The 25298-nt window shown below is 47.5% G+C and overlaps 1 protein-coding gene across 12 annotated transcripts in view; it reads right to left on the reverse strand.

Moving 5' to 3' along the window:
• The window catches only part of GATA3 (GATA binding protein 3), a 72810-nt gene that overhangs the window by 45824 nt on the left and 1688 nt on the right, over positions 1–25298 (reverse strand). For 8 of the 12 annotated variants that reach the window (XM_088652566.1, XM_035127254.3, XM_088652565.1 and 5 more), the window contains exons 1-2: positions 8215–9014; positions 7290–7988 (exon numbers count right to left, since the gene is read on the reverse strand). In XM_088652566.1, the coding sequence (XP_088508692.1) occupies positions 7290–7530 (241 nt within the window). In that variant the 5' untranslated portion in view covers positions 7531–7988; positions 8215–9014. Of the gene's footprint in view, positions 1–7289; positions 7989–8214; positions 9020–25298 lie in introns of those variants that run through there. The other 4 variants (XM_088652563.1, XM_060279208.2, XM_088652562.1 and 1 more) reach the window with 2 other exon arrangements.

The raw sequence follows: 25298 nt of genomic DNA on the forward strand, positions 1-25298 counted from the left end.
CTGAGGGCCACATGACCGTGGTGGACGAGGCTACAGAGGATAGAGCCTTTGTCCAATAGGCCATGCAAAAGCCAGAGGTTTTGAGACACACCCACATAGACATAGACATCTCTCCATCCAGGCACAAAAGGGCATTCTCAAGAGTTGAAAGCCACATCTCATGCAGTCAAAAGCATTCATGGAGAGTCAAAAGTGATGATGGTATGGACCAGTGAGAGATACGGACTGGGGACAGCTCAACAGAGGTCTAGAGAGCTGCATTTGCCCTCCCTCCCCAGGCCTGAACTTCCTCAGTTCTCATAAATAATTGGTTCACACACGACATAATCCCAAATGGGGTGTTACCCCAGTATTGAAGCAGAAGACAGCAGCAGAGAATGGAGAAAACAAGAGGCAAAAGTTTGAATTGCTACATAAAATTGATGCATTCAAGTTGCAAAGCATATTCCAACAACAATCTAATAGGTCAATATATCAGATCTTTTGCCTTAAGAATATTTTGTTGGTATTATTAAAAATACAGTGGGAAATTTACATAAACCTAATACCGGTACTTGATGTTTTTAAATAAAAAAGAAAAAGCAGTCTGAGGTTTTCCTCCCCCTCTCCATGTTTTAAAAATTAATCTACTTACTTGGAAGCGATTTTCAGTTGTAGTAAATAAACAGAATAGAGGCAGGTGTGTTAGAGGAAATATGTTTCAAGATGAGGTGGTTATTTGGAAGGGAAACAGACATCTACATAGAAGACAGGCTCATTTCAAACTGGTGGATTTATCATCCATTACTGATTTTTATGATGGAGTGTAAATTGAAATCTAATTCAACAAAGTGGTAATTGTTTTTCAAGGAAATGTGTGTTGGATTAGGTCAGGCCCAAAGACAAAACTCTCCAACACTCAGATCTCAAACTCAAGAGTTGGAAGTACAACTTTTTGGAATAAATGGGGACTAACTCCAACTTCAGGTTTGGGGTGTGTGTAGGTTTCTGACCCATAAATCCCAAGCCTAAACAGCCTAAACATTGACTGCCAAGCACATTACACTGATTACCGTGGAGCTTAAAATACTTCCAAGTAAAAAATGCTTAGGCTAGGCATGAGCATGCAATACATTTACCTCTGTATCTTAAATACAAGTTGATAAAAGAATAATAGAATTGTAGAGTTGGAAGGGTCCCCTAGGATCATCTAGTCCAACCCCTTAAAATTCTGGGGTTTAGTTCAGTGGAAGTTTCAATGGTGCTTTATGATTTGCTCACACCTGACATTTTTTAAGTGTGTACCTAAAATGCAGCAGTGTAAGAAAAGGACCTTAAAGATGCCCTCTTTGGTAATGCGGGCAACTTTTTGACTCGACACTGTAACTGTGCTTTTAACAGCAGGCTTCTGTTCCACAGGCATTAACAGGTGAGAATGCTGCCATATCGCCCTACTGTGTCAGGCTGCCTTCCGCTCAAGGCAGAAGAGGAAGCCAGCTCATTTCCTTTCTGATCAGTTGGCAACCCTTCTGGGTCAGAAAGCCCAGGACTCCGGAGCAGGTAACATAGAGTTTGCTGTGGGTATCATGTGAAAGGGCCCTTCCTTCCATTTACCTATGTGTGTGCTTCTTAAGAAGGTGAGAAGACAAGGGTCTTATGCACGCTTCTCTAGAACAGGGGTGGCCACCTCCCAAGAGACTCTGATCTACTCACAGAGTTTAAAACTGGGAGTGATCTACCCCCTTTTGGGGGGTTCAGGTCAAAGCTGTTGAGTTTTTTTAAGGAAGGGAAGCCCTGTTTGGGGGGGGTTAGGTCAAACTTGTTGAGCTTCTTTTAGGAGGGAGGGAGGCCCATTTTTGTTTAGAGCTTCATGTCATAGTTCAGCTTTTTCTAGGGAGAAGGAAAATTTTGGGTGAGCTTTTTTTAGGGGTGCCAGTGATCTAGCAGTGATCTACCACAGACATCCAGTGATCTACTGGTAGATCACAATCTACCTGTTGGACGTGCCTGCTCTAGAAGAATGTCACGAGTGGATAAAATGTACCAGGAGCTAAGTTGCCTGTGAACACGCGCGCAGGCTCCAATTCGGTGTTTACACTCTCACACGGACTCTAAGGTAAAGTGTAACTGAGGACAATCATTCCTTTTTCCGTGAATGATCCCATTCAGATTTCTTTCTCTCTTTTCTCAATGCTCCCCCTTCTCACCCCTTGCACAAATCAATCCCCGCTAATGGGCCTTCCCCAATCAATCCTGCAGGCATCTTGAACCAGGAGGTCACGTGAAATTGACAAAAACCCATAACAAGGACTCCCACCTTTTGCAAGAAAGCAGGGGGAACTTTGCAACAGCATCGGGCAGTAGGAATAATCACCCAGTTAGGCCAGAAGGATAGATTTAAGCCAGACTTCTTTCAGCTCCCTACCTCTTGAAGCGCTGATTTTGCCTGCCCATATCTTTGTAATACATATGATTGTTAATCATTAAATTTATATCCTGCACTTCTCCCCAAAGGGAGCCCAGGGCACTTAAATAATGTTCACTAGAAAAATCAGCCCAACACGTTGGAGTTCAGACTTCAACAACCTGATCTTAAGCAGGTCTACTCAGATGTAAGACACCTCAGCTCAATCAGTCTTAGTTCCTGCTAAGGCTAGCAAATAAGCCCATGGACTTCAGGGGAGTTTACTTTTGAGGAAACATGTTTAGGATCATGCCTGCACCTCACAGAAATCAAGTTTCAAACCTATGCCATGCTTGGGAGTAAAAGTGGAGTAATCTTCAGAAAGCAAACACTGCACATCTTTTTAAACGGGCTTTTAAAATTCCTGGTTATTATTAAAATATCCTGTTTCAGACCTTGCAGCCTCCTTTCCAAGAAAGCCCTATGCAGTCCAAAATGCTGCATATTTACTCAGAAGTCTCACCAAATTACATACAACCGCCTCCCAGATAAACATGCATGGGTACCAGAAAACCTGGCCTGGTGTATGATTGCAAATACAAAATACCTGCGTTTCCACAGTCACCTCCTTGTGCTCAGTGGGGATTACTCCCGAGTAGACACATATGACGTTACAGCTTTCAGATTGCAACTAGCATCTTGTTGAAACCAATGAGAAACACTTTAAGTCAACCTGTGGCTGACTGGGTGGCAGTCCCCACACACACAAATTAACATGCTAAATCCAAGTACTTGGAAGTATTAATTCCAATTTAATAGGTTTACGATCGAAGCAAGAAAGGCAGTTTTCCAGTATGTCGTTCAGCGACACATGCCAAAAGCTAACTGAAAATGTCTTTTTTAAAAAATTCTATTATTATTATGGATAATTATTTGAGCAAGTTTTTTTTCCTTTTTCTTTCTTCTTCACCACCACCACCCCCACTAAAAAATAAACCTCCATCAGTCAGACAGCTCCAAATTTTACTTCTTCCACAAGAATTTCTCATGGTAGCTGTTAAAAGTTTCCCCGAGTCTACCTGTGTTGGTTTTTGAACCAGAAATCTATCTAACGATCCAAATTGAGGCAGTTCTCCTTTTTACACTTCCTTGGAAATGAGCCCTGATCAACTCAAGGGGACTTACATCTGAGTAAACATGTACATGCTCAAGCTTAAAGCATTCACACACAGAGAAAGAGGACATCCTCATTATATGTATTCTGAAGCAAGAAGTTCCCATTCAAATCAATGACTTCTACAGTTTCCCAAGTTAGGATTTTAACAGGGTCTCTCCCCAATCCTAACCACGTGTTAAGGTGCTTCTTAAATCCATGGGGCTTCCTTCCAAGTAACTGTAACCAGGACATTTTCCACAGAGAGGCAAAATCAAACAGGCATTCATGCCTTTAAAAAAATGAGTTCAGGTTGAGGATCTAGAAACATCTTGCCTTTCATTTTAATTGACCAAGTTGCAATTGACTGGGGATTTGAGCAGTCTACTCTAATGGGTAAACGGAGGGGGAATCTGCAACTTATCAAGCCAGCTTTCTCCTGTTGCTGTTTTAGTGATATTGTGAATTATTCCGGGAGCTCAAATATACAGAGGCGATTCCGATCTGATAGATAGGTGCAGATTTTGTAAGCACAACTACCTAAACTCTTGCTTTGTAACCAGACTTGAAGACTTTGTAACCAGATGAAGAAATCAAAGTTCTGGAGCAAGCTCTCTCCAGCCGCCCAAGTTAAGCTAGGATCTTTGTTTTTTAAACCCACTGGCGTCCCCTTGCCTGCTACACAGCCAAACTACGATCTTACCAGGTTCGTTTTGGAAGTCAGTCCCAATTAAATCAAGGGTGAACCAGCAACAAGCAAAACCCCAAAATTCTTTGGCTCTGTGCTGGGGGGGGGGGGGACGAGGCGTTTGCCCAAGAAGAGATAAACTAGGTAACTTTCACAAGAAAAACGAAATAGACCTAGTAATCTATTCTGCCGTGTGTGCATATTGTTGACGGTAGGGGCGAGGGTGGGTTTGAAAAGGGACCCCTTTTTAAATCGAATGGGTATTTTGGAACAATGAATAATCTTCTGAGGGTATGGAGAGAGATTTCCTTCTAACCCAGTTTAGTCCTCACGTGTGAAAACGCTCTTGGGCAGGCAGCGTCAGAGTCACTCAAATTCACGTTAGATCAAAGCGATTGTTTTGCAACTCGGAGGGGAAGGGTTAATGATATTTTGAAATGTCTTGTAAAGACTAACAGCGGGGCAAGGCAATTACTAATCAGGGATTAATATTGCTCATTCAGTTCCCCGGAGGCGTTGGAGAAGGAGGAGGCGGCTTTTTTGGTCTTTAAAATATTTGGGGAAATTTAGTTCTCTTCCGCCACCCCCAACTTTACTTCCCAATTTTTGGGCGAGGGGAACCAGAGAAGGGCTTGAAAATCGAGAGCTAATTCTGCAGTTGAAGAAGTCTGCGGTTTGTTATTTTTTTTGGGGGGGGGGGTGAATATATCTGAGTTATATATTCACAAATATTATTTTCTCATCCACCAATTTATCGTGCTCTCCTTAACTGCATATACATTCCTGCCTACTGCATTCTTATTTTTTCACCCTTTTACCAGGCGAGTTTTAAAAATTCATTCTAGAATAAAATTTCACAGCAAGAGAGAGTAAATTAATCCTTTTAGAAAGATCAAACTAAGTGGGTGAGCTTGGGAGCCACACAGAGCACCTCAGGGTGAATGCTAAAATCAAACAGGAATGAGCACGACCCAGCCCAAAGTTAAATACTTTTAGTTGGCTTGGAGCAGATTGTTAAGCACGCGGTTAAAGGCTGCAGTCCCTGAGAAGTTAAAGGGACCCGCTCCTGGGTAGAGGCTCGGACTGCAGTGTTTACTTGGAAGTAAGCTCCATCAAACTCAGTAGGCCTTACTTCTAAGTAGACAGAATAGGCTCTTGCACTGTTTCTCACTACTTTAATATATTTATATTTCGCTGTGTATATTTTAAAAAAACCTTAAGAAACTTTTGACTGCCTGTGCTTTGTTCCCATCCCGCTTGAGGAAGCGTTCTGTGTCACTCCGAAAACTGGCAGGCCAAATTGTCCTGGCAAGGTGCTATTGTATTGCTTCTGTGAATATTCAGTACAGGATCATACATACTAATGGGACGAAGTCCCAGGGAGACAATCATATCACTTATTTTCCCTGACAGCTTTTAATTCTAACATCTCAGCCCGGAGGCTAAGTCATTACATCTCTCTCTCTTTTTTCCCTCCCAGAGTTCTAGTTTAGAACGGTTCAAGTTTGTCTTTTCATCGCCCAACTGGGAAGGTCCCCCCCCACTCTTTCCCAAGTGGTTTCATAATCACTGTCAAAAGGAGCCTGTTGTCTTTTGCAGCGGCATCATTACTAGTAATATTAAAAACTAGAAATGACAGACAAGGGATAATTTAAAAAAAAACACGCGCGCGGGCTTTCAAAGTGAGCAGGGGGTGGCTGAGTGGGGGAGACGTGTTGGTTTCTAACTAGCCACAATTTCTGTTAAGGACAAACTTCTGAAACTATTTGCATGCGGTCTTAAGTCCTCAGTGAGGTCCGCTTCAGCTCACTTTACGTCCGAGTAAACGTAGTTGATGGGCTGTTTGTTTGTTTGTTTGTTTACACTGAAGCCTGTCTGCTCCGGATCGTGCCTCCGGATGTAACAATGAAGGCGAGGGATTAAAATAGCGGCAGGATCTAGCCAGCTAGTCAAATACTTTCAAAGAGCAAAGATCTGCACCCCCACCCACCTACCTACCTACCTACCTCCCAGCAGAAGGGACACGTTTACTCGGAAACAAGCGTGCAGTAGATTTCATCTTAGGTAAAAGAGCACGGGACTGGCTCCTCTTAAAAGCGTGGGAATCCTGCGGAAATCCATGAGGATTTCAAAGTGCTTCAGTATGGCTACTAGATAGCCCCTGCTTTTTGCCCAAACGGGCCCCATCCACCACCCAGCTGAAGTTCCCAAGCTGCTTGAAACCCACAAACGTTACAATCCGTCCCTAGTCCAACATTTACTCGCAAGTAAGCCTCGCGCTCAGTTCCGTGGGCCTCAATCCCTACCGCCCAAGCAAGCATCGGCATTCAACCTGGCGATGCAAAGCGAGGCATTTCTACTCGGAAGGAAGCGCCGCTGAGTTTTAGTGGGGCTTGCTAGCTAGTGGCTGCAACCGGACTGCAGTTTAAATCGGATTTGCGTGTGCAAGCCGGTTCCGCAGAGGCCATTGGGACGTTTCTTCTCAAATAATTGGGATTCAGCACATCTTAGGACACATTTGCAAGGGAGGAAAAAAAGTCCCAAGGGAAGCTGGCGCGACCTCAGCCTCTAACCCAGTGCACACGTATTGGGGAAGAAAATCCCGTTGAACCAAAGAAAAAAGAAAAAAAAGGGAGAGTTTTGCTACCCGAGTAATATTTTTTTAAAGCATGCTATAGGATCGGGGCAGCAGGGAGCACTTTCCACGCGGGGAGCGTGGCTGGTTTGCAAAGAGGCCCAGAGCTCATCCTCTTCCACCAGGAAAAGGCCGAGCCTGAGCGAGAGACAGAGACCTGGTATTTCCCAGAAACGACCCTCTCTCTTGTCAGTTGCTAATGGCTTTTGAGCTTGCATTAAATCAGCAGTTTAGAAGACCAAGCATGCAGAAAGAGCAGAGAGCGAGAGAGAGAGAGCGCCTGCTTTTCTCTGTCTAGTTTCCGGGGCTCGTCGCTGGCTGTCAAAGTGTAGCAGTTATTGGAGGGAAGACAGAGAGAGAAAGCAAAGCGGGAGGAGGAGAGAAGCGGGTCGCCCTCCTCCCCGGGATCTGCTGGGATCCTGGCACTCACCGTGATGGGCCGGGGGGTAGCGCTGCACCGTCGCCCGAACCGAGTTGCCGTAATACGGAGAGACGTGGTTGCCTTGCCCGTCGATGTTAAAAAGTACATCCACTTCCTCCGCCAGAGGATACTGCGTGGGATCCATGTAGGAATGGCCCAGTCCGGGGTGGTGGGAGTCCGGGTGCTGCCCGTTGAGGACGGCCGGGTGGTGGTGGCTTACCCACCGGGGCTGATCCGTGCTTACTTCCATCGTGTTCTCACGATCAGTGGCGGTGGGGTTTGGGTCGGTCGGTTGCAACAAAGGTTTTCTGGCCTCTCTTCCCCTCTCTCTCTCTCACACACACACACACCCGTGCAAAATAATAATAATTTTTTTTTAATGGAGCGGGGAAAAGAGACACCGAGCTGGGGAAATAACTTTTACAAATGCCAACACCTGAATTAATTAAACACGCGCACACACACACACACACACACACACACCCAAAAAAAAAGTTCGTCAAAGTGAGTCGCCCGAAGGACTGGAGAGAAGGAGAGATTTGGAAAGTGTCTGTCTAGGTGCAAGGAAAAGGTGTTGCTTAAATAACCGTCTCCCCCAAAATGGGTGGGGGTGGCTGGAGAGAGACGGGGGGGGGGGTCTGCAAGCAGCGAGAGGCAAGAGCAGTTTTCCTCTCCTCGGAGAGAGCTTGCCTGCCTTGGGTCGATCACCTGTAATGGAAGGGGGGGGGAGAGAAAAGGAGAGAGAGAAAGGAGGAGGGGGGAGAGAGAGAAAACTTGGTTTAAAAAACTTTTAAAACAATGGGATATTTTCATTTACGCGCACAGAAAATGCGCCCCCCTCCCCAAGCCCCTGCAAAAGTCCACCTCCTGTGCCTCTCTTATCTCGCCCCCCCCCCCTGGCCTTTTCAAACAAGCTAAAGTCTTCGCGACTCACCTATCCGCCAAGCGAAGGCACCATCTCGCTCTTTCTCTTTCGATCTCCGCAGCCTCGCAGCGAAATTGGCCGCAGGGATCTCTGAGCGCTCAGCCTGTGCCGCAGCGCTGTCCTACCCTCTCGCCTCTCTGCCTCTCTTAGGCTTAAAAAGAAAGAAAGACAGACAGACACCGCCTCCCGCACAGTCTCCTGTTTGGCCAATTTCACCTGCAGAAGCGGCGGTGAGAAGTTCGCTTTTCTTTTCTTTTTGTATTGATTTTCTAGTTTGTTGGAGAGATTACTTTCCCCTCTCCTCGCCTTTCTTTCCCCCTCTTTTTTTAGGTTGTTTTGGAGTGCGTTGGTGGGTGGGTGCTGTTTTTTGCGGCGGGGAGCATCTCTCCTCCTCCTCCTCCCCCCCTTTTCAAAAATCAGCAAACGTTGCCCCCCCCCAAAAAAAACAACAACTTTGCGGACGTTTTAAAATGCTATTTCTAAGAGCATGCTGAAGAAACGAGAAAGGAAAGGGGGAGAAGGAGAAACTACGTTGTGCGAGGAGCCCAAAAAGAAAGGAAGGAAGGAAGACAAGAAAGGAAGAAAAAATGAATACATAAGCACCCTCGGAAAAGTTGTACGAGAAAAGCCAGGGAGTACTTGATCGGCTCAAATTGTCCTCCTCATTTCACTCCACCTCTCGCCTGCCCTCCTCCTCCTTCCCCCCCCTTTCCTTCCTTCCTTCCCTCTCCCTCTCTCTTGCTTTTCTTTTTTCTTTTTAAAGGGAGGGCATTATTTCTGAAAGAACCGGGATGGCGCCAGCCGGCTCAGTATCCACAGACAGCTGCGGCGAGACAGAACTTAAGGAGGTTCCAGTGTCATCGGCAGGGAGGGGGTGGAGCCTGTCCCTGAACGAGGAGGGACAGGGGGACGGGCAGGGAGTGAGGAAAGGAAGCAAGCTAACTAGGGCTGATCCCTTCCCCTCCTCTTCCTCCTCCCCCCCAAAAGAAAACACACCTCCCTTCCACCCACACGTACCGGAGCCGGAAAGAAATAAACTCATTTTGAGGGCGGTGGAGAAAGACTTAACCATCTCAAGTAAAGTTTGAGTTCCTATAAATTAATTTTTTTTGGGGGGGGGAGAAATCAGCCCTCTATTATTATTAATGATTTTTATTTTATTGGATCATCATTTCAGAGGAAGGACTGGGCACCATATAATGTAAGGACACTAAACTGGGTGGCTATCTATATTGTGATACGAGTTGGCCTCTTATCTCTGAGCATAAGTACGGGCGAATTTAGTACTTAGAGGGCTGTTCACACGCAAAACAAAGGGGGGGGGTTTGAGAGTTGATCAGCTCAAGTGTGCTTTGGCAAACGGAGAGGGGTAATATTTAAAATAATGGCAAGCTCGACTTTAGCAAGTAAGGAGAGAGTGCACGTGTTTTCTTCCCCCGTTCGCGTTCTGCCGAGAATGAAACGGCAAGGGACCGAGCCTCGGGAGTAAAAAAAACTGAGGAAATATCAATGTGATCACAACTATTCTAATCCCCGGAGGGAGCTGTGTTTAGGATTCTTGCTTGCAGGTGAAAGGGAGCCACTGGGAGAAAGTCTGAAAGTGGGGTGGCAAGGAGTTGATTTGACTTGTGGACTTCAATTCTCAAAACCATTAACTGTCCCATAATAACCCTGCATCTGGTCCGAAGAAGAGGCGAAGGCTGAGCCGTTTGCGAGGCTTCGGCCCCTGAGCTGCTCCACGGGCCACTTGGCTTGCGAAAATGAAAGGGGCTGGAGGAGAAAGGAAGGGTTATCCTCGGAGCCAATCAGGAAGCAGCAAGAGCCGTCTGCTGGCCAAAGCCGTCAGCGATTGGCTGCTCGCCTCGCGTTCGAACTTTTAACTACTCTCTCAACGTTCTCTCCATTGAGCCATTGCATCCCCTAGTGGTTCATTCAAAATCAAGAACCCGGAGGAACTATTTTCGTCCTGAGCATTTATTATTATTATTTTGAGGGGGGGGGTGTTATCTTTTAAGTGCAACAAGTTGCATCGTCTTCCTTTCCGCTGCTCCGGCTCCACCCGGCTTCTCTTGTCGCCCTTACTCCCACTTGCCCAGACCTTGAATACAATAAAGTGGGTTGAACTGGGGGATCAAACTGTTGTTGGGAAGAATTAGACAAGTGTTTAAAAAATGCGTAAGGGACACGAGTATTGGTTTTCTGAAATGCTAGTAGTTGCATTTTAATTTAGCGAGCGAGAGAGAGAGCGCTCTGTTAATTGTCATTTTCCCTGTGCTGGACGTTGTTTGTTTTTAATGTAAAAATATGTGTGTGTGTGGATAAGACACACATTGAGAGAGAGAGAGAGAGATCTCCTAATGCTGTACTGCAATCCCTTCGCAGGATCCACCACCCAGTTAAGCGAAAGCATTTGGCTTCACGAGTGTTAATGTAGGCCGAGAGTAAGCGTGCTTACTCACAGAGGGAAGCCCCGCTTGAGTTTAATGTGTTCTGCTGGCGCGTAAATGCTCAGAGGATAGTAGCCTCCACACCGCTGGAAGTCTATGGAAGTTCCACCAAAGTTATCACTACATCAGTTTTAAGCTAAATGTGCGGGGAGATGGTCCTAATGTTTCAGCTTAATTGGTTTGTGGATCGGGTTCAAGGCTTTTATTTCCCCCTTTTTTTCCTCTGTTTTTTTTTCCGCCTTCACTGACAGATTTGCATCTCCAGTCTGTTTTGATGATCAGAGATGTCTAGGAGTTGCTTGGGGCGTAATTTAACACTTTCCTAACCAAAAGGGGAGGGGGTGGGGAATCCCTTCTTTGAGCACAGATACCAGTAATCCTCAGGCGCCACAGGACAGACCCAAATATTCCCGACGCTCAATCATTGACTCCGGATTGAGGCTACGATCCTATGCACCCTTGATAGCAGCGAGTCCCCTTGAATACAGTGGGGCTTACTTCGGAGTAAGAATCGCAATGGGTGGCGTTCAACTAACTTTTACTCAGAGCCGACCCGTTTGAGATTAATGGGCCGAATTTAGGCGTGTTAATTAAGTTCAATGAGTCTACTCAGAGTAAAGCTTAGAAGAATTCCCCCCCCCCCCATGGTTTGTAGATCGCAGCCCGGAAACGTACAAATAATGCCCACTTTAAAAGATAATTTTAAAAAACTTGAGAGTAAGCAGGAACCCGCGATTAGTGGCATTAAACATGTTTGTCGCCTGCCTAAAGACGACCTGAATTGTTGTTGCTGTTGCTGTTTACCCATTCCGAAAGTAAGGGCCCAAATGTACATACTGTATGTGTCTCCTTTGCCAACTACTCGTGGCAGTTAAAAGAGCGTTAACATTTTTGCCTCATTCAGAATTGCGAGATTCCTGCAAGAATCGGAACTGCAGTGTAGAAAAAAATCTGTCCAGATCATTTCATGTGAATATTTACCTATAACTATAACTATTGTTCTCGAAGCTACGAACATGAGTTCGACCAAACTGCGGGAAGCAGTGGAAGACAGGAGTGCCTGGAGTGCTCTGGTCCATGGGGTCACGAAGAGTCGGACACGACTAAACAACAACAAAACTATAAATTTGATCCAGTGCTCTCCCGCGATTTAGGCTGCGATTCTAACCCCTTGGGAGTAAATTCAGTTGAATTCAATAGGACATATCTGCTTAGACATGGTTAGGATTACGGGTTTGTTTTTTTTTGTTATTTTTAAAAACAGGAGTAATGGGGAAAAGAAAAGAGTAAAAAGTCCCTAGCGGCTGGCACAGAGGAATCTTGTCCCAACTAATTGATTACATGAAAAGTATATAAAGTCGATTAATCGAAGGGCTTGGTTTCCTGCTTTGTGTTCATTCCCGTGTGGTATTTGGAGGGGCACATGAAATGATCTTTCAACGCACACTCTCTTGGGACACTTAAAATATTAATTGTAATGGTTTTTTTAAAAAAAAGATAAGACGATTAAAAATGTTGAGCTTTGGTCACTTTTAAAAGTACTCCAGGCGAAATGTAAATGGCTCACCCCCATTTTATCTAATACAAAGGCTCGGTTTGTATTAGATAAAACGGGTAAAAAATAGTTTTCTTTGAAGAAGGTTCCTAGCTCTGCATAATATCAGCTTCTGGGGAGGGGAGGGCTTTTTGGGGTGGTGCTATTTGCCGCCTTCTCCCTACCAAATAAAATTTAGGATGCCTGGGACCAAGGGGGCGTACATAGCATAATTTAAAGCATATGAATTTCCTCCAAGAATCCTGGGAACTGTAGTTTGCTAAGAGTGCTGTGGATTATAGCTCTGTGCGAGGGCAAACTACAGTTCCCCCGGGATCCTTTGGGGGGGGGAGATTATGTGTTTTAAATGCATAGTGTGAACGCAGTTTCAGCCTAGCCTACCTCGCAATATTGTTTTGAGAATCAGGGGCGGGGCATTCTGCACGCGCTGGAGAAAAAGCGTAGCAGGGAAAAGCAATGAACTAACAGCCTTGTTAGGTGGGACATCGCCATTATTATTGTTATAGTTATTATTATTGCTACTCTTCCCCTCGCTCCTCCATCCGGAAGGGAAGTAGCTCTTCAGTGGGTGTGTGGATTCGAACCCAGAACCTCTTAGCCACCGCAGCAACAGAGGAAACCTGGAGCGACCGTGCCTGCTGTTGTAAAGGTGGGGGGTTTATTGCGAGCAGATCTCTCCTCTTCTCCCTCCCTCTTGGTAACTGGATTGACCGGTTGTAATTGGGAGGCTGCTCTGCCGAAGGCCCCTTTCCTGGGCCAGCCTGGCCGACGCCACTGGGGGCTGACGTCACGGCCATTGTGCCCACCCGGGAGGGGCCAAAGGAGCGTGACCGGTGTGTGTGTGTGTGTGTGGAGGGCGGAAATAGAAGGAGCCATTCAATGCAGTCCCGGCTCCCAGCACTGGATACACGTGTAAGAGGGATTCCTCGTACAGACGTTACGCTACCATCGCCACACCGGGTCAGAATGCTGTTTGGATCCTACAACCTTGGAAAGAAGTCCTTTAAATGATGCAATTAGAATGAAAAGTGGGTAGGTTGGAGAGTAGCTGAAGACTGCCTGGAGATATATATATATATAATCTTTTTCTATTTTACAGTGCTTGTGTGTTTACACACAGAGAAGGTCCATTGAGTTCAAGCCTGGGTGAAGGCCTAGTGATCATCGTGTGTTTCAGGAATCCAATTATGCTTCAGCGGTGTGGGGGGGGGGGTGCCATGCGGAATGGTGGCAGTCTGGGCAACCAGGGTGGTGCAATGATTAGGGTGCTGGACTAGGACCCGGGAGACCTGGGTTCAAATTCCCCACTCGGCCACGAAGTTCACTGGGTGGCCTTGGGCCAGTCACTCACTCACCGCCTAACCTACCCCCACAGGGTTGTTGTGGGGATAAGGGGGGGAGTATCTGCGCCACCTTGAGCTCCTTGGATAAACAGTGGGATACAAATGAAATAAATAAGGCACTCTGCACGTGCTCAGAAGGGGACCATTGGGAGACCCAAGAGAATGGAAGGAAAGTTGGCAAGACCATCGTAGCCTATTCATTTCCCACCTCTAAAATCCAAGCGGTAGCCCTGCATGACATCAGTCATACATACAGTACATTTATTTGATGTTTATTTTGGCGCCCAGGCACAAGGGTACTGAGCACCATTCGAAGGAATGCAGATTGAGGAGATATTTTCTACGTAGAAGTAAATCCCGTTGAGTTCAGTACTTCTGAGTAAGGCAGTGCGCTGCAAAAAGTGTGATTTATTTTCCTCCAGGTAGCTAAAGGTAGGAGCAGAATAGATCTTTTGGCAGGCAAACCTAACGCGTTTCCCAGGCTATTAACATAATTGCATTTATTCTATCTGGCTTGAGTCGGGCGGACGTCCATGGGACTCCTCTAGAGTAAGACGGTTTGAAAATTCCCGCGCACTCACTCCAGATGAAAAAGAGAGAGGCGTTGAATTCAGGAAGAACCTTCCTAGGTGTACACAGTGAAGAGAAGGCCAAATTAACGCGAAGTGCGCCCCAAATTCCCCAACATAAATGTTATTCAGGGAAACCTCTCAACATATATAAACTAGATTCAATCCGACCAAGTTTCTGACTTAGTCTACTACGGAATAAGCGCACATGGAGGTTTAGTTTTGTTTGGGAATCCTATCCCGCTTTCCTAAACGCGGAGAAGACACAGTCGCGCGCTCTTCTCCAAACGCAAGCAAAAATCGGTTTGCAGAAAGACCTCTGTATTTTTACTCAGGAGTAAGTCCCACCAAGGCCTGTGGGAGTGGGATTTTCTGTCCAAAATCCTCGTCTAGAACTGCCGCCTCCGAGTGACTACTCATCACTCACAAACGCACCTTTTTCCATTAGAGAAAGGCGAAGCTTGCCAAATCTTCCGGAGTTCCGAGGGGAATTCCCTTTTTCTTCAGGGGCATTTTTCCTGCACAAAGACGCACCCGCAACTTCTCCAAAACCTCTCCCCTGCCCGTCCCTACACAGACGGAATAGGGTACCCTGAGCCACCCAAACTGAACCGGGTCGATTTAAAAAGCAAATGCGACGATCTCATCTCAGTCTCCTCTCGGCTTTCGGGGAGATTTCCTTGCCAATGGGATTTACTTCGAAGCAAGCCTAGGAGTGTCTAATGAATTGGGATTTAGCTTGTCGTCGTCCCCCCCTTCTGAAGAAAGGCTACAAATCTGGATACCCGCCTTGCGGAGCGGGGTGGGACGGTGTCCTATCCAACTCGGTGGACTTATTTGCGAGCAAACGCGCAAAGAAAGATGGGAAGGGATGGGCCCATAGGAGCCAACTCCTAGGGGCCGTGGGGGCTTCGGGTCCCACAATAAAATATTTGAGAGGACCGCCCTCCCCCCAAGTTGATAGGCATTGCCATTCAAATGGTGTGTGTGCATTGTGTCATGTGAGCGGTTGTGCGGGGCAGGGCTTACCTGGGCCCCCACAATATTTTATTCAAGTTGGGGTCTCTGATGGGGCCCCAAGATCGGCTTAAAGCAGATCCGGAGTGGTCCATCCTGGGCACTTTCACTAAATTCGAATTCTAAACGGCGCGCTTTGGAGCGAATTAATCTCCCACCCTCCTTCCCTTGCTTCCACCTAGTTGCGTCGCCAGCCAAAGCTGTTCCTCTATCCTTCATTAACATTTGGCTACGGGCCATCTCTCTCTCTCTCCCCTACCCCTCTTTTTTTTCCGAAGCAGCCCTCTAGCCTTGGCTTTCCCCGCGTTCTCAGCTGGAAAAGATCGACCAAGCGCGGGCCGTGATCTCAGGCACACGCCCCTCATCTTCAAATCGAATTAAACGCCCCTCTCCCGCCCCTCTCCTCCTCCTCTCCTTCCCCTCTCCCTCTCCTTCTCCAAACTGGTTGCTTTGCTAATTGCTCCCAACAATGCGCTCCTATTAGGGCAAAACTGTCAATTAAAGCCCCTGCTGGCGGAGCAGGGAGGAGAAGCGAGAGGCCGAATTTCCAGCTGGCAGGGAAGAAGGAGCCGGGGGAAGCCAGGCGAAGCTGAGCCCGGCCGAAGGGAAACCGAGGATAAATGGGACACTGTTTGTGAAAGCGGGTTGCGCAAGCTCCCCCCGGTTTTTCTCGGGCTGCAGACGCACTAAACACTTAAAGCACATGGTTTTTCCCCATCCTAAGAATCCAGGGAACTGTAGTTTGTTCAGTGTGCTGGGAATTGTAATTCCGTGGTGGGTAAACTACGGTTCCCAGGGTTCTTTGGGTGGGGAATGCTGTAAGTGTGTGGTGCATGTTCACCTACTGGCTCTCAGATGGAGAGTCCTGTTCATTCCGAAGCGAAGCGCAATTCTGCTTAGTGGAGCGGGCAGTGCCGTGTAGTGGTTGGAGCAGGCGAGCATAGTTGAGATTCGCCCTAGGATCTGCGGTAAACTCGGCCAGTCGCTCTTCTGCCTCACAAGGTTGTTGTGAAGATAAAGTGGGCTTTGCTCCCCAATCCTTGTGTTCAAGGAAAGGTGGCTGGTAGCTTCTGATATCTCTTTTGCTTCCCTAACCCACACACCTTATGCCCTTATTACTTCGGAGTAATGCCCACAGTCAGAGTTCAGGAATGGAGGGGGCCATACGAACGTGAACAAAAAAAATTAAAAACATTTTAGCAGACACCCTTAATTCCGTGGGAAGAGTTTGTTTTGGTCTGAAATATTCCGTGTCAAGTAGATTGGTACCCATCAGATAGTGCCAAGATAGGTTCATCAAAACTGAAATCCTGGATATCTTATAACTTGGAGGCAAGCTTAATTGAACTCAATGGGACTCTCTTCTGAGTAGAGATGCGTAGGATCGCTCCCTAAACCTCTAATCCTAGGAACTTCCTCCCCACTTCCCAGAAAACACATCTGCTTCGGAGACTGCAAACAAATTTTAGTGGTACAAAATCTGGCGAAAGAAAGTGCCTATTTCTTTGCGCATAGTCTGATCCTGAAGAAAACAATTTCTTGGAAGCAAGTCCCATTGAGTTCAATGAAGTTTGCTTCTAATTTCAAACACAACCAACCATCCGGATCGTTGCACCAAAACGAGGTCCACAAGCCACAGACACTGGTTCGTTTACCAGACACCTGACCTCCACTGAACTCTCCTGCTCCGTCCTGCGCGGATCAGGTCCTAAAGTTCTCTCACGCCAAAGCTTTCAAACCCAAAAGATCCGCACTGGAGACCATGAGGAGACCCGGTTTTCCCAGCCAATAACCACAGATGACCATAACATGACACAGAGATATTGCTCCCTGTTCCCTACCAACACACACACACAAACAAACAAAAGCACAGGGGATCCTGATTCGCTCGATAGTTCTGAGATATTTTTCCTAAAATCTTTTTTAAAAAACCCACACAAAAATCAAACAAAATCGATGAACAATTCTAGCTGAACAGCTGCGTCAACTATTTGGGATTGCAAAACGACCAGTTATTGCTGTAACCGAACCGAAGAGCTCTTTTAAAAAAATGGGGGAAAAGACCCTTATTTCACTATACCCGGGCATTTTAAAGATACTGTGTAGCAACATAAAAGGCCTTCTTCTACTTGGTTCTGTGTGGGTGGTGGTTGCGTGCTTGTCAGTTTATATATATATATATATAATTATTTCCGTCTTGCTCTGCATAGTACGTTTCTGCAGTTTTCAACAATTAAAATTTATGGGAGTTTTGTCACGAAAACCTCGGTAACGTTGTGCAGTTTTTTAAGTATCTCGGTGTAGCAAGCAACTGGTTCGTGTACACGGCACTGCAAGAGCCAAGCGTGTGATGCTTATTCATTAAAATAAATAGGTTGTACACGGACTTCAGTGGGAGGAGGATATTCCAGGTCTGAGGGAGGGGGGTTGGTTTACACATTCCAGTCTGAGTATTACTTAATCCAGAATCAATACTACTGCAGGGGTGGCTAATTTAATGCAGGTCAGTTAGCCCGGAACATTTTCTTAACTCTCATTTACATTTCACCATGCCAAAAGTCATAGGATCGTAGAGTTGGAAGGGACCCCAAGGGTCATCTAGTCCAGCCCTCTGCAATACAGGAATTTAAGGGAAGTCGGAGTTTCTGCCCCTTCCCTTTCATACACAGAACCAATGTATTCATGCTCACTAGTGATGCATCAGTACCAGGTATCCCCAAACTGCGGCCCCTCCAGATGTTTTTGCCTACAACTCCCATGATCCCTAGCTAACAGGATCAGTGGTCGGGGAAGATGGGAATTGTAGTCCAAAACATCTGGAGGGCCGAAGTTTGGGCATACCTGATCAGTACGGAACCAGCAGTTATTCCTTATTCACTAATCCGGGATAGAACCATGTGCAAGGACTTCCCGCTTCCCTGCAGGCAATCTCTAAGGTGTGTGTGTGTGATTTATTCGTGAATTAAATGGGGGATCTATCCTTATACTGTACCAGCCAGTGTGAGTAGCGCTGCAATCCTACCCCACTTACCAGGGAGGGTGAGCCCCACTGATTTCAATAAGCTTGACTTCTGATTAGCTAAGAATATGGGTCAGTAAGAAAGCGAGAGGCGCACTGCGATCCTATCCGCGTCTCCTTCACAAGTAAAGCCCCAACAGGCTCAATGGGACTTGCTCCCGAGTTAAGTGTGTATAGGACTGCAGCACTCAGCATGTTAAAGAAGAAACATGCGCGCGCGCACCCCGGGAAGAAGGGCCGGATCTAGTGTGATCCGGTAGTTAACAAAAGAATGTGGTTGGTACCGTTTATCACGAGCTTCCCTTCGTGCCAAGGTAGACCAGTAAGGCATCTTATTCTGACGGACAGCAGCTTTCAAAAGGGAGGGGGTGTTATATTGCAGTCTCCTCCCTGGCCCTTGGGATCCTGGAGGTGGAGAGGGCGGTGATTGAACCTGCGGCCTTCTGCGTGCCCAGCACGTGTCCTTCATTCAAGCATGGGTAGGTATAGGCAAAGGGGTCCCACAGAACTCGGGGCTAGCTGACACGCTCTCCGTATACTTTACAACAGAGAGCAAAACCGCCTGGCCTCTCCGAGTTCCTCTGTGACCTTCTAGATCACTGGCACCTGGTCTGAATTTTCCTGTCTCCTTGCTGGGGGAGAAAGGAGGGGGGCTCGAAGAGCACACATACACACACGCAACACACACACACCATCCCGTCGCCGAACTGCTTTTAGCCCGCATACAATTGACTGGAATAGGATTATGTTACGTTTACTGGGCTGGGATTTGACAGGGAAAGCAGCGCAGCGCAGGTAAAGCTGTGTAAACAGCCCCGAGCTAGGCATCGGAGGGTTATGAAAGGGACACGGCCCAGGGCTGAGATCTGAAGGCTTCTCTTCTCCCAGCCCCCACCCCATCGCAAAGCAACTCGGGTTCCCCGGGAGTGGGTGGATTCGGGGACAACTTTTGTTGCGCGTGGGGTTAGGGAGAAAAGGGCGCGTCGCTTCTTCCTTGCCAAAAGCAGCTGGACGGCGCACGCTTCCCTGGCCCGGGCGAAGACAGACGTGAGACACAACAATCTCTGCAATAGCAACCCAAATAGGCGAGTCCTGAATCCCTGCCGGGGGGGGGGGCAAAAGGGAGCGGTTGTTCAGCGCCCGAAACGTCGAATAAAACCAAACACCCGAAAGGGGAAGAGGGGGTCGCCCTTCCGCGCACCCTGGTGAGCTCTGCCAGCCTAGACTTAGGGCTTCGGGCTCAGCCACGCGATCTTAACGCAGGAGTCACACCAAGCGAGCCTGACAGTGCCTGCCTAACGCAGAAGAATCAAGTCCTCTTGAATTCAATGAGGAGGGGGGGCTACTCTCAGGTAAGCTTGGCTGGGATTGCTGCCTGCCCGCCCTGTGGAGGCGCTGACACCCCTAGACCAGCCCTGCTTGGTGGTGCCGGCGATCAAGGAAATAGCAGCTTTTCAAAGTTTCAAAAGAGCATCAGCCTCGTCAATCTCAGGGATGGCAAAGGAGAGCGGTTCGAGCACGTGCTCCGGCGCTTCCACTGAACTCAACTGGACTTTGCAGGTGCTTAATTCAGGCTGCAAGGTTGCCCCCCACCCCTCTGGATAACCCCTTCACCGCTCTCAATTTGGCTTGCCCTTCGTTCTCATTGCCTTCCTCCCCTCCCCTCCCCTCCTTCCTTCCTTCCTTCCTTCCTTCCTTCCTTCCTTCCTTCCTTCCTTCCTTCCTTCCTTCCTTCCTTCCTTCCTTCCTTCCTTCCTTCCTTCCTTCCTTCCTCATTCTCTGCCAACTGTGGAAGCCTGAGAAACACCAAGTATTGCAGGGAGAAAAAGAGGAAGAGAAATAAGGCCTCAGCATCCGATCGTGTGGATTCTGATGATCTTCCCCCACCGCCACCGACGGGGTGGCCAGCTTCCCTTTGAAGATCCCGAGAGCTTGGGAGAGACGTGGGTGGGGGGCGGGGTCCGAGGAGACCCTCCTTCAGACCTCTAGAAGTCTGACTTCTAGAATAAAATTTGGGGAGAGGCCCATTTGAGAAGGGGAGGAGGCAGATGGTTCGTGAGTAGGAAGGAGGCCTGAAGAAAGCTTACCTCAAACAAACAAAAAATACATTCTCTCTTTTCTTTCCTCCCCCACCATCCCCCCAAAAAACCCCTTTCTGAAATTAAAAGATCCGCTGCCTTCAGGACAGTTTAAAAAGTAAGCAAAAATGAGGTAGGGGAGACTCAAACCGGCTCCACCAGTCCAGGAAGCGACCCTTCCCCCTTCTACATTCCCAAGAGAGGGAAAGAAGACGGTGTTGAACTAGGGGGAGTCGAAAAGTAAGAAACAGCCTCGTCGCAAGCCACGCAAGGCTCTTTTTTAAAGGGTTTTTTATTTTCTAGAATCTGCACTGGAATCTCCCTTCGCCCCCGCGCATCCCCTCGCAAACTGCAAGGCTGCAAAGGATCCAGTCAGTTTCAACTTTGGATCTAAGTTAAGTTTCACTTTCTCCACTGGGAGCCAGGAAGATCCCACAAGATTTCCTGGTGACTGGAGTGTGCGCGGCGTCGGGGGTGGAGGGTTTAAGCGATCGACAACCATCGCCACAGTTGCCCTCCCTCCATAAGAGCCCCCTTCCCAAAAGAACAAATATCCTGCGCGCTTGATTGCTTGTTTATTTGTTTATTTATAGAGGGAGGGGAGGTGGTGAAATCTCTCACACACACCCCTCTCTCGCGCCCCTTAGCAGTAGGTGTTTAAAAAGAAATTCGTCAGAAAGGCTCTCTCTGTTAAAGCATACAATCCTAGGCCCATTCGCCCAGCTTCTGAGTAAACATGTCTAAGAATCCGGAGATGTCTTCAGAAACGTGCAGTTCTGGGAAATATAACCGGTGCAAGATAAGGATCCTGTCTTTCCCGCGTCGATTTTAAGGCAATAGATCTCTCAACCCTTCCTCTCCTCAAGACCCCCGAATTCTTTTTTATTCTGACGCTTTCTTTCAGACCTGCTTTACGGAGCGTGGGATGGGGAGCCGTATTCGCGGGCTCGCTGCCACGTGTGAATCCGGAGCACTTGTATTTCTGATTGTTATGAGCTTGAAGGAGCCAAGAGGAATGCATGGGAGTGGGAGGGAAATGCAAGGTGGCTGCTTGAATGCAAGGTTTGAGTACCTCTAAGAGCAGCCCTTTGACCCTGCTTGGGAACTCAACCCTGAAATTGATTTGTTTATGAATGCATCGGCTCTTAGATAATGCTCTTAGAATGGTGTCATGGTGTCAATCAAAATGATTCCTTTTAATAATTTCCCCCACCCTATCCCACACACACACCTAGACAATTTCTAGAATAGTACATGAACAGCCTGTGGTTTCTAAGAAGTTTCTGTAACTGAACAAATAAATTAATCTTGGCTTAATTTTTAGGCACCTTTCCAGGCCTAAGAGATTTTTTGGGGGAAAGGGGGAGGGAACCAAGCTTGGCACCCGATAGAAACCCCAGCCCTCAAAGTTTTTTGTTGATGTTTCTCTGCTGTTCAGACCTGTCATGACAAAAACAGAGGGGAGGTGGGGGTTGATGGTGGTACAGGGTAAATAAGAACCCATGAACCTTGTGTGGAGTAAACACACAGTCTTCCCAGGCCTGACAGGAAGGAACTCCTGATTTCTGAATCGCCCTCTTCTCTAGAAATGGATGTGGAAGCAAGTCTGAGCTCTCTCCAATATGAGATACAAGGTTCTTGTTTCAGCTGAAGCTCAGGCCTTCTTGAGAAGTTAGTCTTATGCCTGGTCTCCATGTTAACCAGCTGAAATAAATTTAATCTAAATATCTGGTGGGTGTGTTTGTGTAAGCTATTTAGAGATGATAGATAGATAGATAGATAGATAGATAGATAGATAGATAGATAGATAGATGATAGATCTGGATAGATGAGAGAGAGGGCACCAATAAATCCTAGATTCCAATATTGCTCCTGCTATTAATCTCCCAGGTAATGAACAAACCTGTAAACCAAGTCAGTCTTCACTTTTATCCTCAGTGTGGGCAGGATAGCACCAGCCCACCTAGAGGATTGTTGTGCAGATTGCTCTGGGGATGTAGCTCAGGGTTGCAGAACCTTTGGCCCTCCAGATGTTTCTTAGACCACATCTACCATCATCCCATGCTATCTGGGCCTGGTTAGAAACGTTCCAATAACATCTGTAGGGCCAGAGGTTGTTCATTCCTTATGTAGATGAAACACTTTGACTACTAAAGCACTATAGACATGCTAAATGTAATTCGGAAATATCTTGGGGTGTCTACATATGCACATAGAGGGGTGTAGGGGTGTCTGTACAGGCATCCATTTAAAACTCTAAATGAAGTCTCTTGGTTGGGTTCATTAGCCTGGAACAAACCTTTGTCAGTAGTATACCTACAACTAACAAAGCATTTAAAAACAAAAACAAAACGTGATTTAATAGACTTGCTGTTTGCTGCCAAAACAGCCCAGTTTGTACTGAACCTGATTGGCATCGACTAATCCCGAATTGCGTGTTGCCCTGAAATTTAAAGAATGCTTCCTTGGAAACCTTAAGGAATTTCACATCTACGGTATAGGATGATGGTCTACTGGCTTGGAAAGGTCATTGCTTCCCCTTTGCTTTCCTCTGGGTCTCCCTTTCTCGCTATCTTCATTCGGGGGCTTCCTTAGAAAACTGAACAGAGCGATGAGAGGAGGAGCGAAGGAAAGACCTTTCCTCTTGCATGGCGTGGGGGGGGGGGCGCGTGATGGGTACCGCCGTGATCACTGTCCCTGGAATAGCCCCCTTGTTTGAATTCAGCCGTAGTCAGCCACGGCACTGCGCCACTGCAAATTCTCCCCCCCCCCCGCACACACACATTTTTTCTGGCACCTGAAGCCAATAATTTTGCGGGGTGGGGGTGGGGAACCCGCTCGCTTCTACCGCCATCGATTCTAGAAGAAAAAGGGAGCTGATCATCCGGGTTGTTCTTTGGATCAACGGCTTTGGAAAGCCGACGTGAAAAGGAAAGAAAAATCACACGGTAGTGAGTGGCTTTCCTCCAAGAGCGAAAAATTGGCCCAGTGACCCAGGACGGGACAAACGGGAGGTAAATTGGCGGCCACAATCATGTTTGCATTGAAATCTTTGTGCGCCGGATCTGCAGCCTCTCTAGGGTAATGTCAGGCAACCCTGCTACCCGTTGGATACATATTCCAGCGGCTGGACTAGAAGTCCCATTGAGCCCTAGCTCCTGTTTAACTGGGTCGTGAAGTGTGGCGGAACGGTTAGCACGCGGGGTCAGAGACACATCTTTTTCTCGAAAGTGCGTGCCTAAAGCAAGGTGTGCTTTCGCGCACACACCGGGTCACGAAGTGTTGGAGAAACCCCGGAGAAAGTGACACACGCGCGGGGGATGGAGGCGCACTGCTTCTCCCTGCCCAGAGGAGAAACTGACTTGGTTCAAAGCGACATCGACGAAGATAGCACTTGCGAGGAGACACCCACACACAAAACCCAGCAAAAACGGCTAAGTTGGAAACAGAGAGTAATACGCACTTCATAGAAACTGGAGAACTTAAATCTCTGTGCCACGCGCGCGCACACACACACAGCTGGCAAGAACCTCTAGATCCCCCACAACACAATGAAGTGCGTCGCAACGAAGAAACGCACGACCCTCCGGGAAGTTCCCCTTCATTTCTGTGGGGTTTGCGCAGGAAGACATAACCGCCAAGTTCTGCCCCAAAGCAATATAGATAGACGCGCGCTCAGAAACTAAGCAAATCCCCAGGTGGAAGCTTATTGAGTATTAAGCCAAAAAGCACACACACACACCCAAAAAGAGAGAAAATGCAAAATATGTGATCTGGATGCTTGGAAAGCGGGTTCATCCCCAGAAAACAAGCTACAGAGATGGGGGACTTCTGCAGCTACGTGGAACCGTCTCCTCTTTCTCTGGAACTGTCGTCGTACGCCGGTGAATTCCGATCTAGCAACCGCAAAAGTCCACAAATGCATCATAAATCCACCTACCTGGAAGGCCGGTTGCTGAAGTCAGCTTACTTCCAAGGAAAGTATCAGAATACTTATGGCTCCCTCCCCCTCTTCACTCCCCGCTCTGCCTTTTGCGTGGGAGGAAATTCCGTTGATCTTTTTTTTTTTTTTTTTAATTGACTTCCTTCGAAGTCAGCAACACTCACGATCCGGGTCAATCCGAAAACCCGCGAGGGTCAAGACACTCGTGGGTACGCGGCTGAACAAACACGCGTGCGCCGAAATGGGGGTTACTTCTCTCTTAGCAGAAAAATAAATAAGGGGGCAGGACAGAGCCAGGCGAAACTGTTCCATTCGCACACAGATCTAAGGAAGCCTGTGAACCAAGGGGAGGAACTGCAGCAACGCGAGCCCCTTGTTTCAGATTAGTCTCGTGGATTTCCACAGCGAAACCAACGAGAAGGATTCGAATTAGAAACAATTAGAAAATATATATATAGGGCCACTCCGGTTCTCTCTCGCTCGCACGCGCACACCTACCGCTTTGCAAAGGGAGCTCTTTAGCAAATGCGTTACACGCAGGACCCGGCAAAGGTTTACCCATCGCGGGCATCTTCTCTCTCTCTCTCCCACCCACCCCATTTTCAAACTGCGATCTGTCAATTGCAGGTGTGAGAATGCGCAGGAATACGCTTGCCGCTTGCTTACGATAAAAGCCTTCACCACGCGCGTTTTTACGCTAACAAAATGCAGGTTTCTTTGTTTATCCTTTCTCGGGAAGGAAAAAAAAACACATACAAAGATTCTCCAACGATCCGAGCTCTGTTCAAAATTAATTTCGTATAATTCAGCGACCCCCACACTCCCGCCGCCCCAGCTCGGATCTGTCGTATCCAAACAAGATTCCTCTCTGCAAATCCGGCTTGACACATTTCAGGGGTCCTTTCCAGATTCCCCTTTCAGGTCCACGAATTGAATTGCGGTTATCATTACGCCCAAGGTGGCTCGGTCTCGTGTCCCTCGCTCCGTCCCTCCTTTATTAACGCAACACTGCCCTTTTTAACCTCGCGCAACAGAATTCAGGCGCTAAAACGGCTCTGGAGTAAAGGGTGCCTTTGATACGGGCAGCGCCTGCGAAGGGGCGATTGTTTCTGGATCCACACG

This window comes from Zootoca vivipara, chromosome 9 (genome assembly GCF_965207765.1).
Source record: "Zootoca vivipara chromosome 9, rZooViv2.hap1.1, whole genome shotgun sequence".
Lineage (NCBI taxonomy): Eukaryota > Metazoa > Chordata > Lepidosauria > Squamata > Lacertidae > Zootoca > Zootoca vivipara.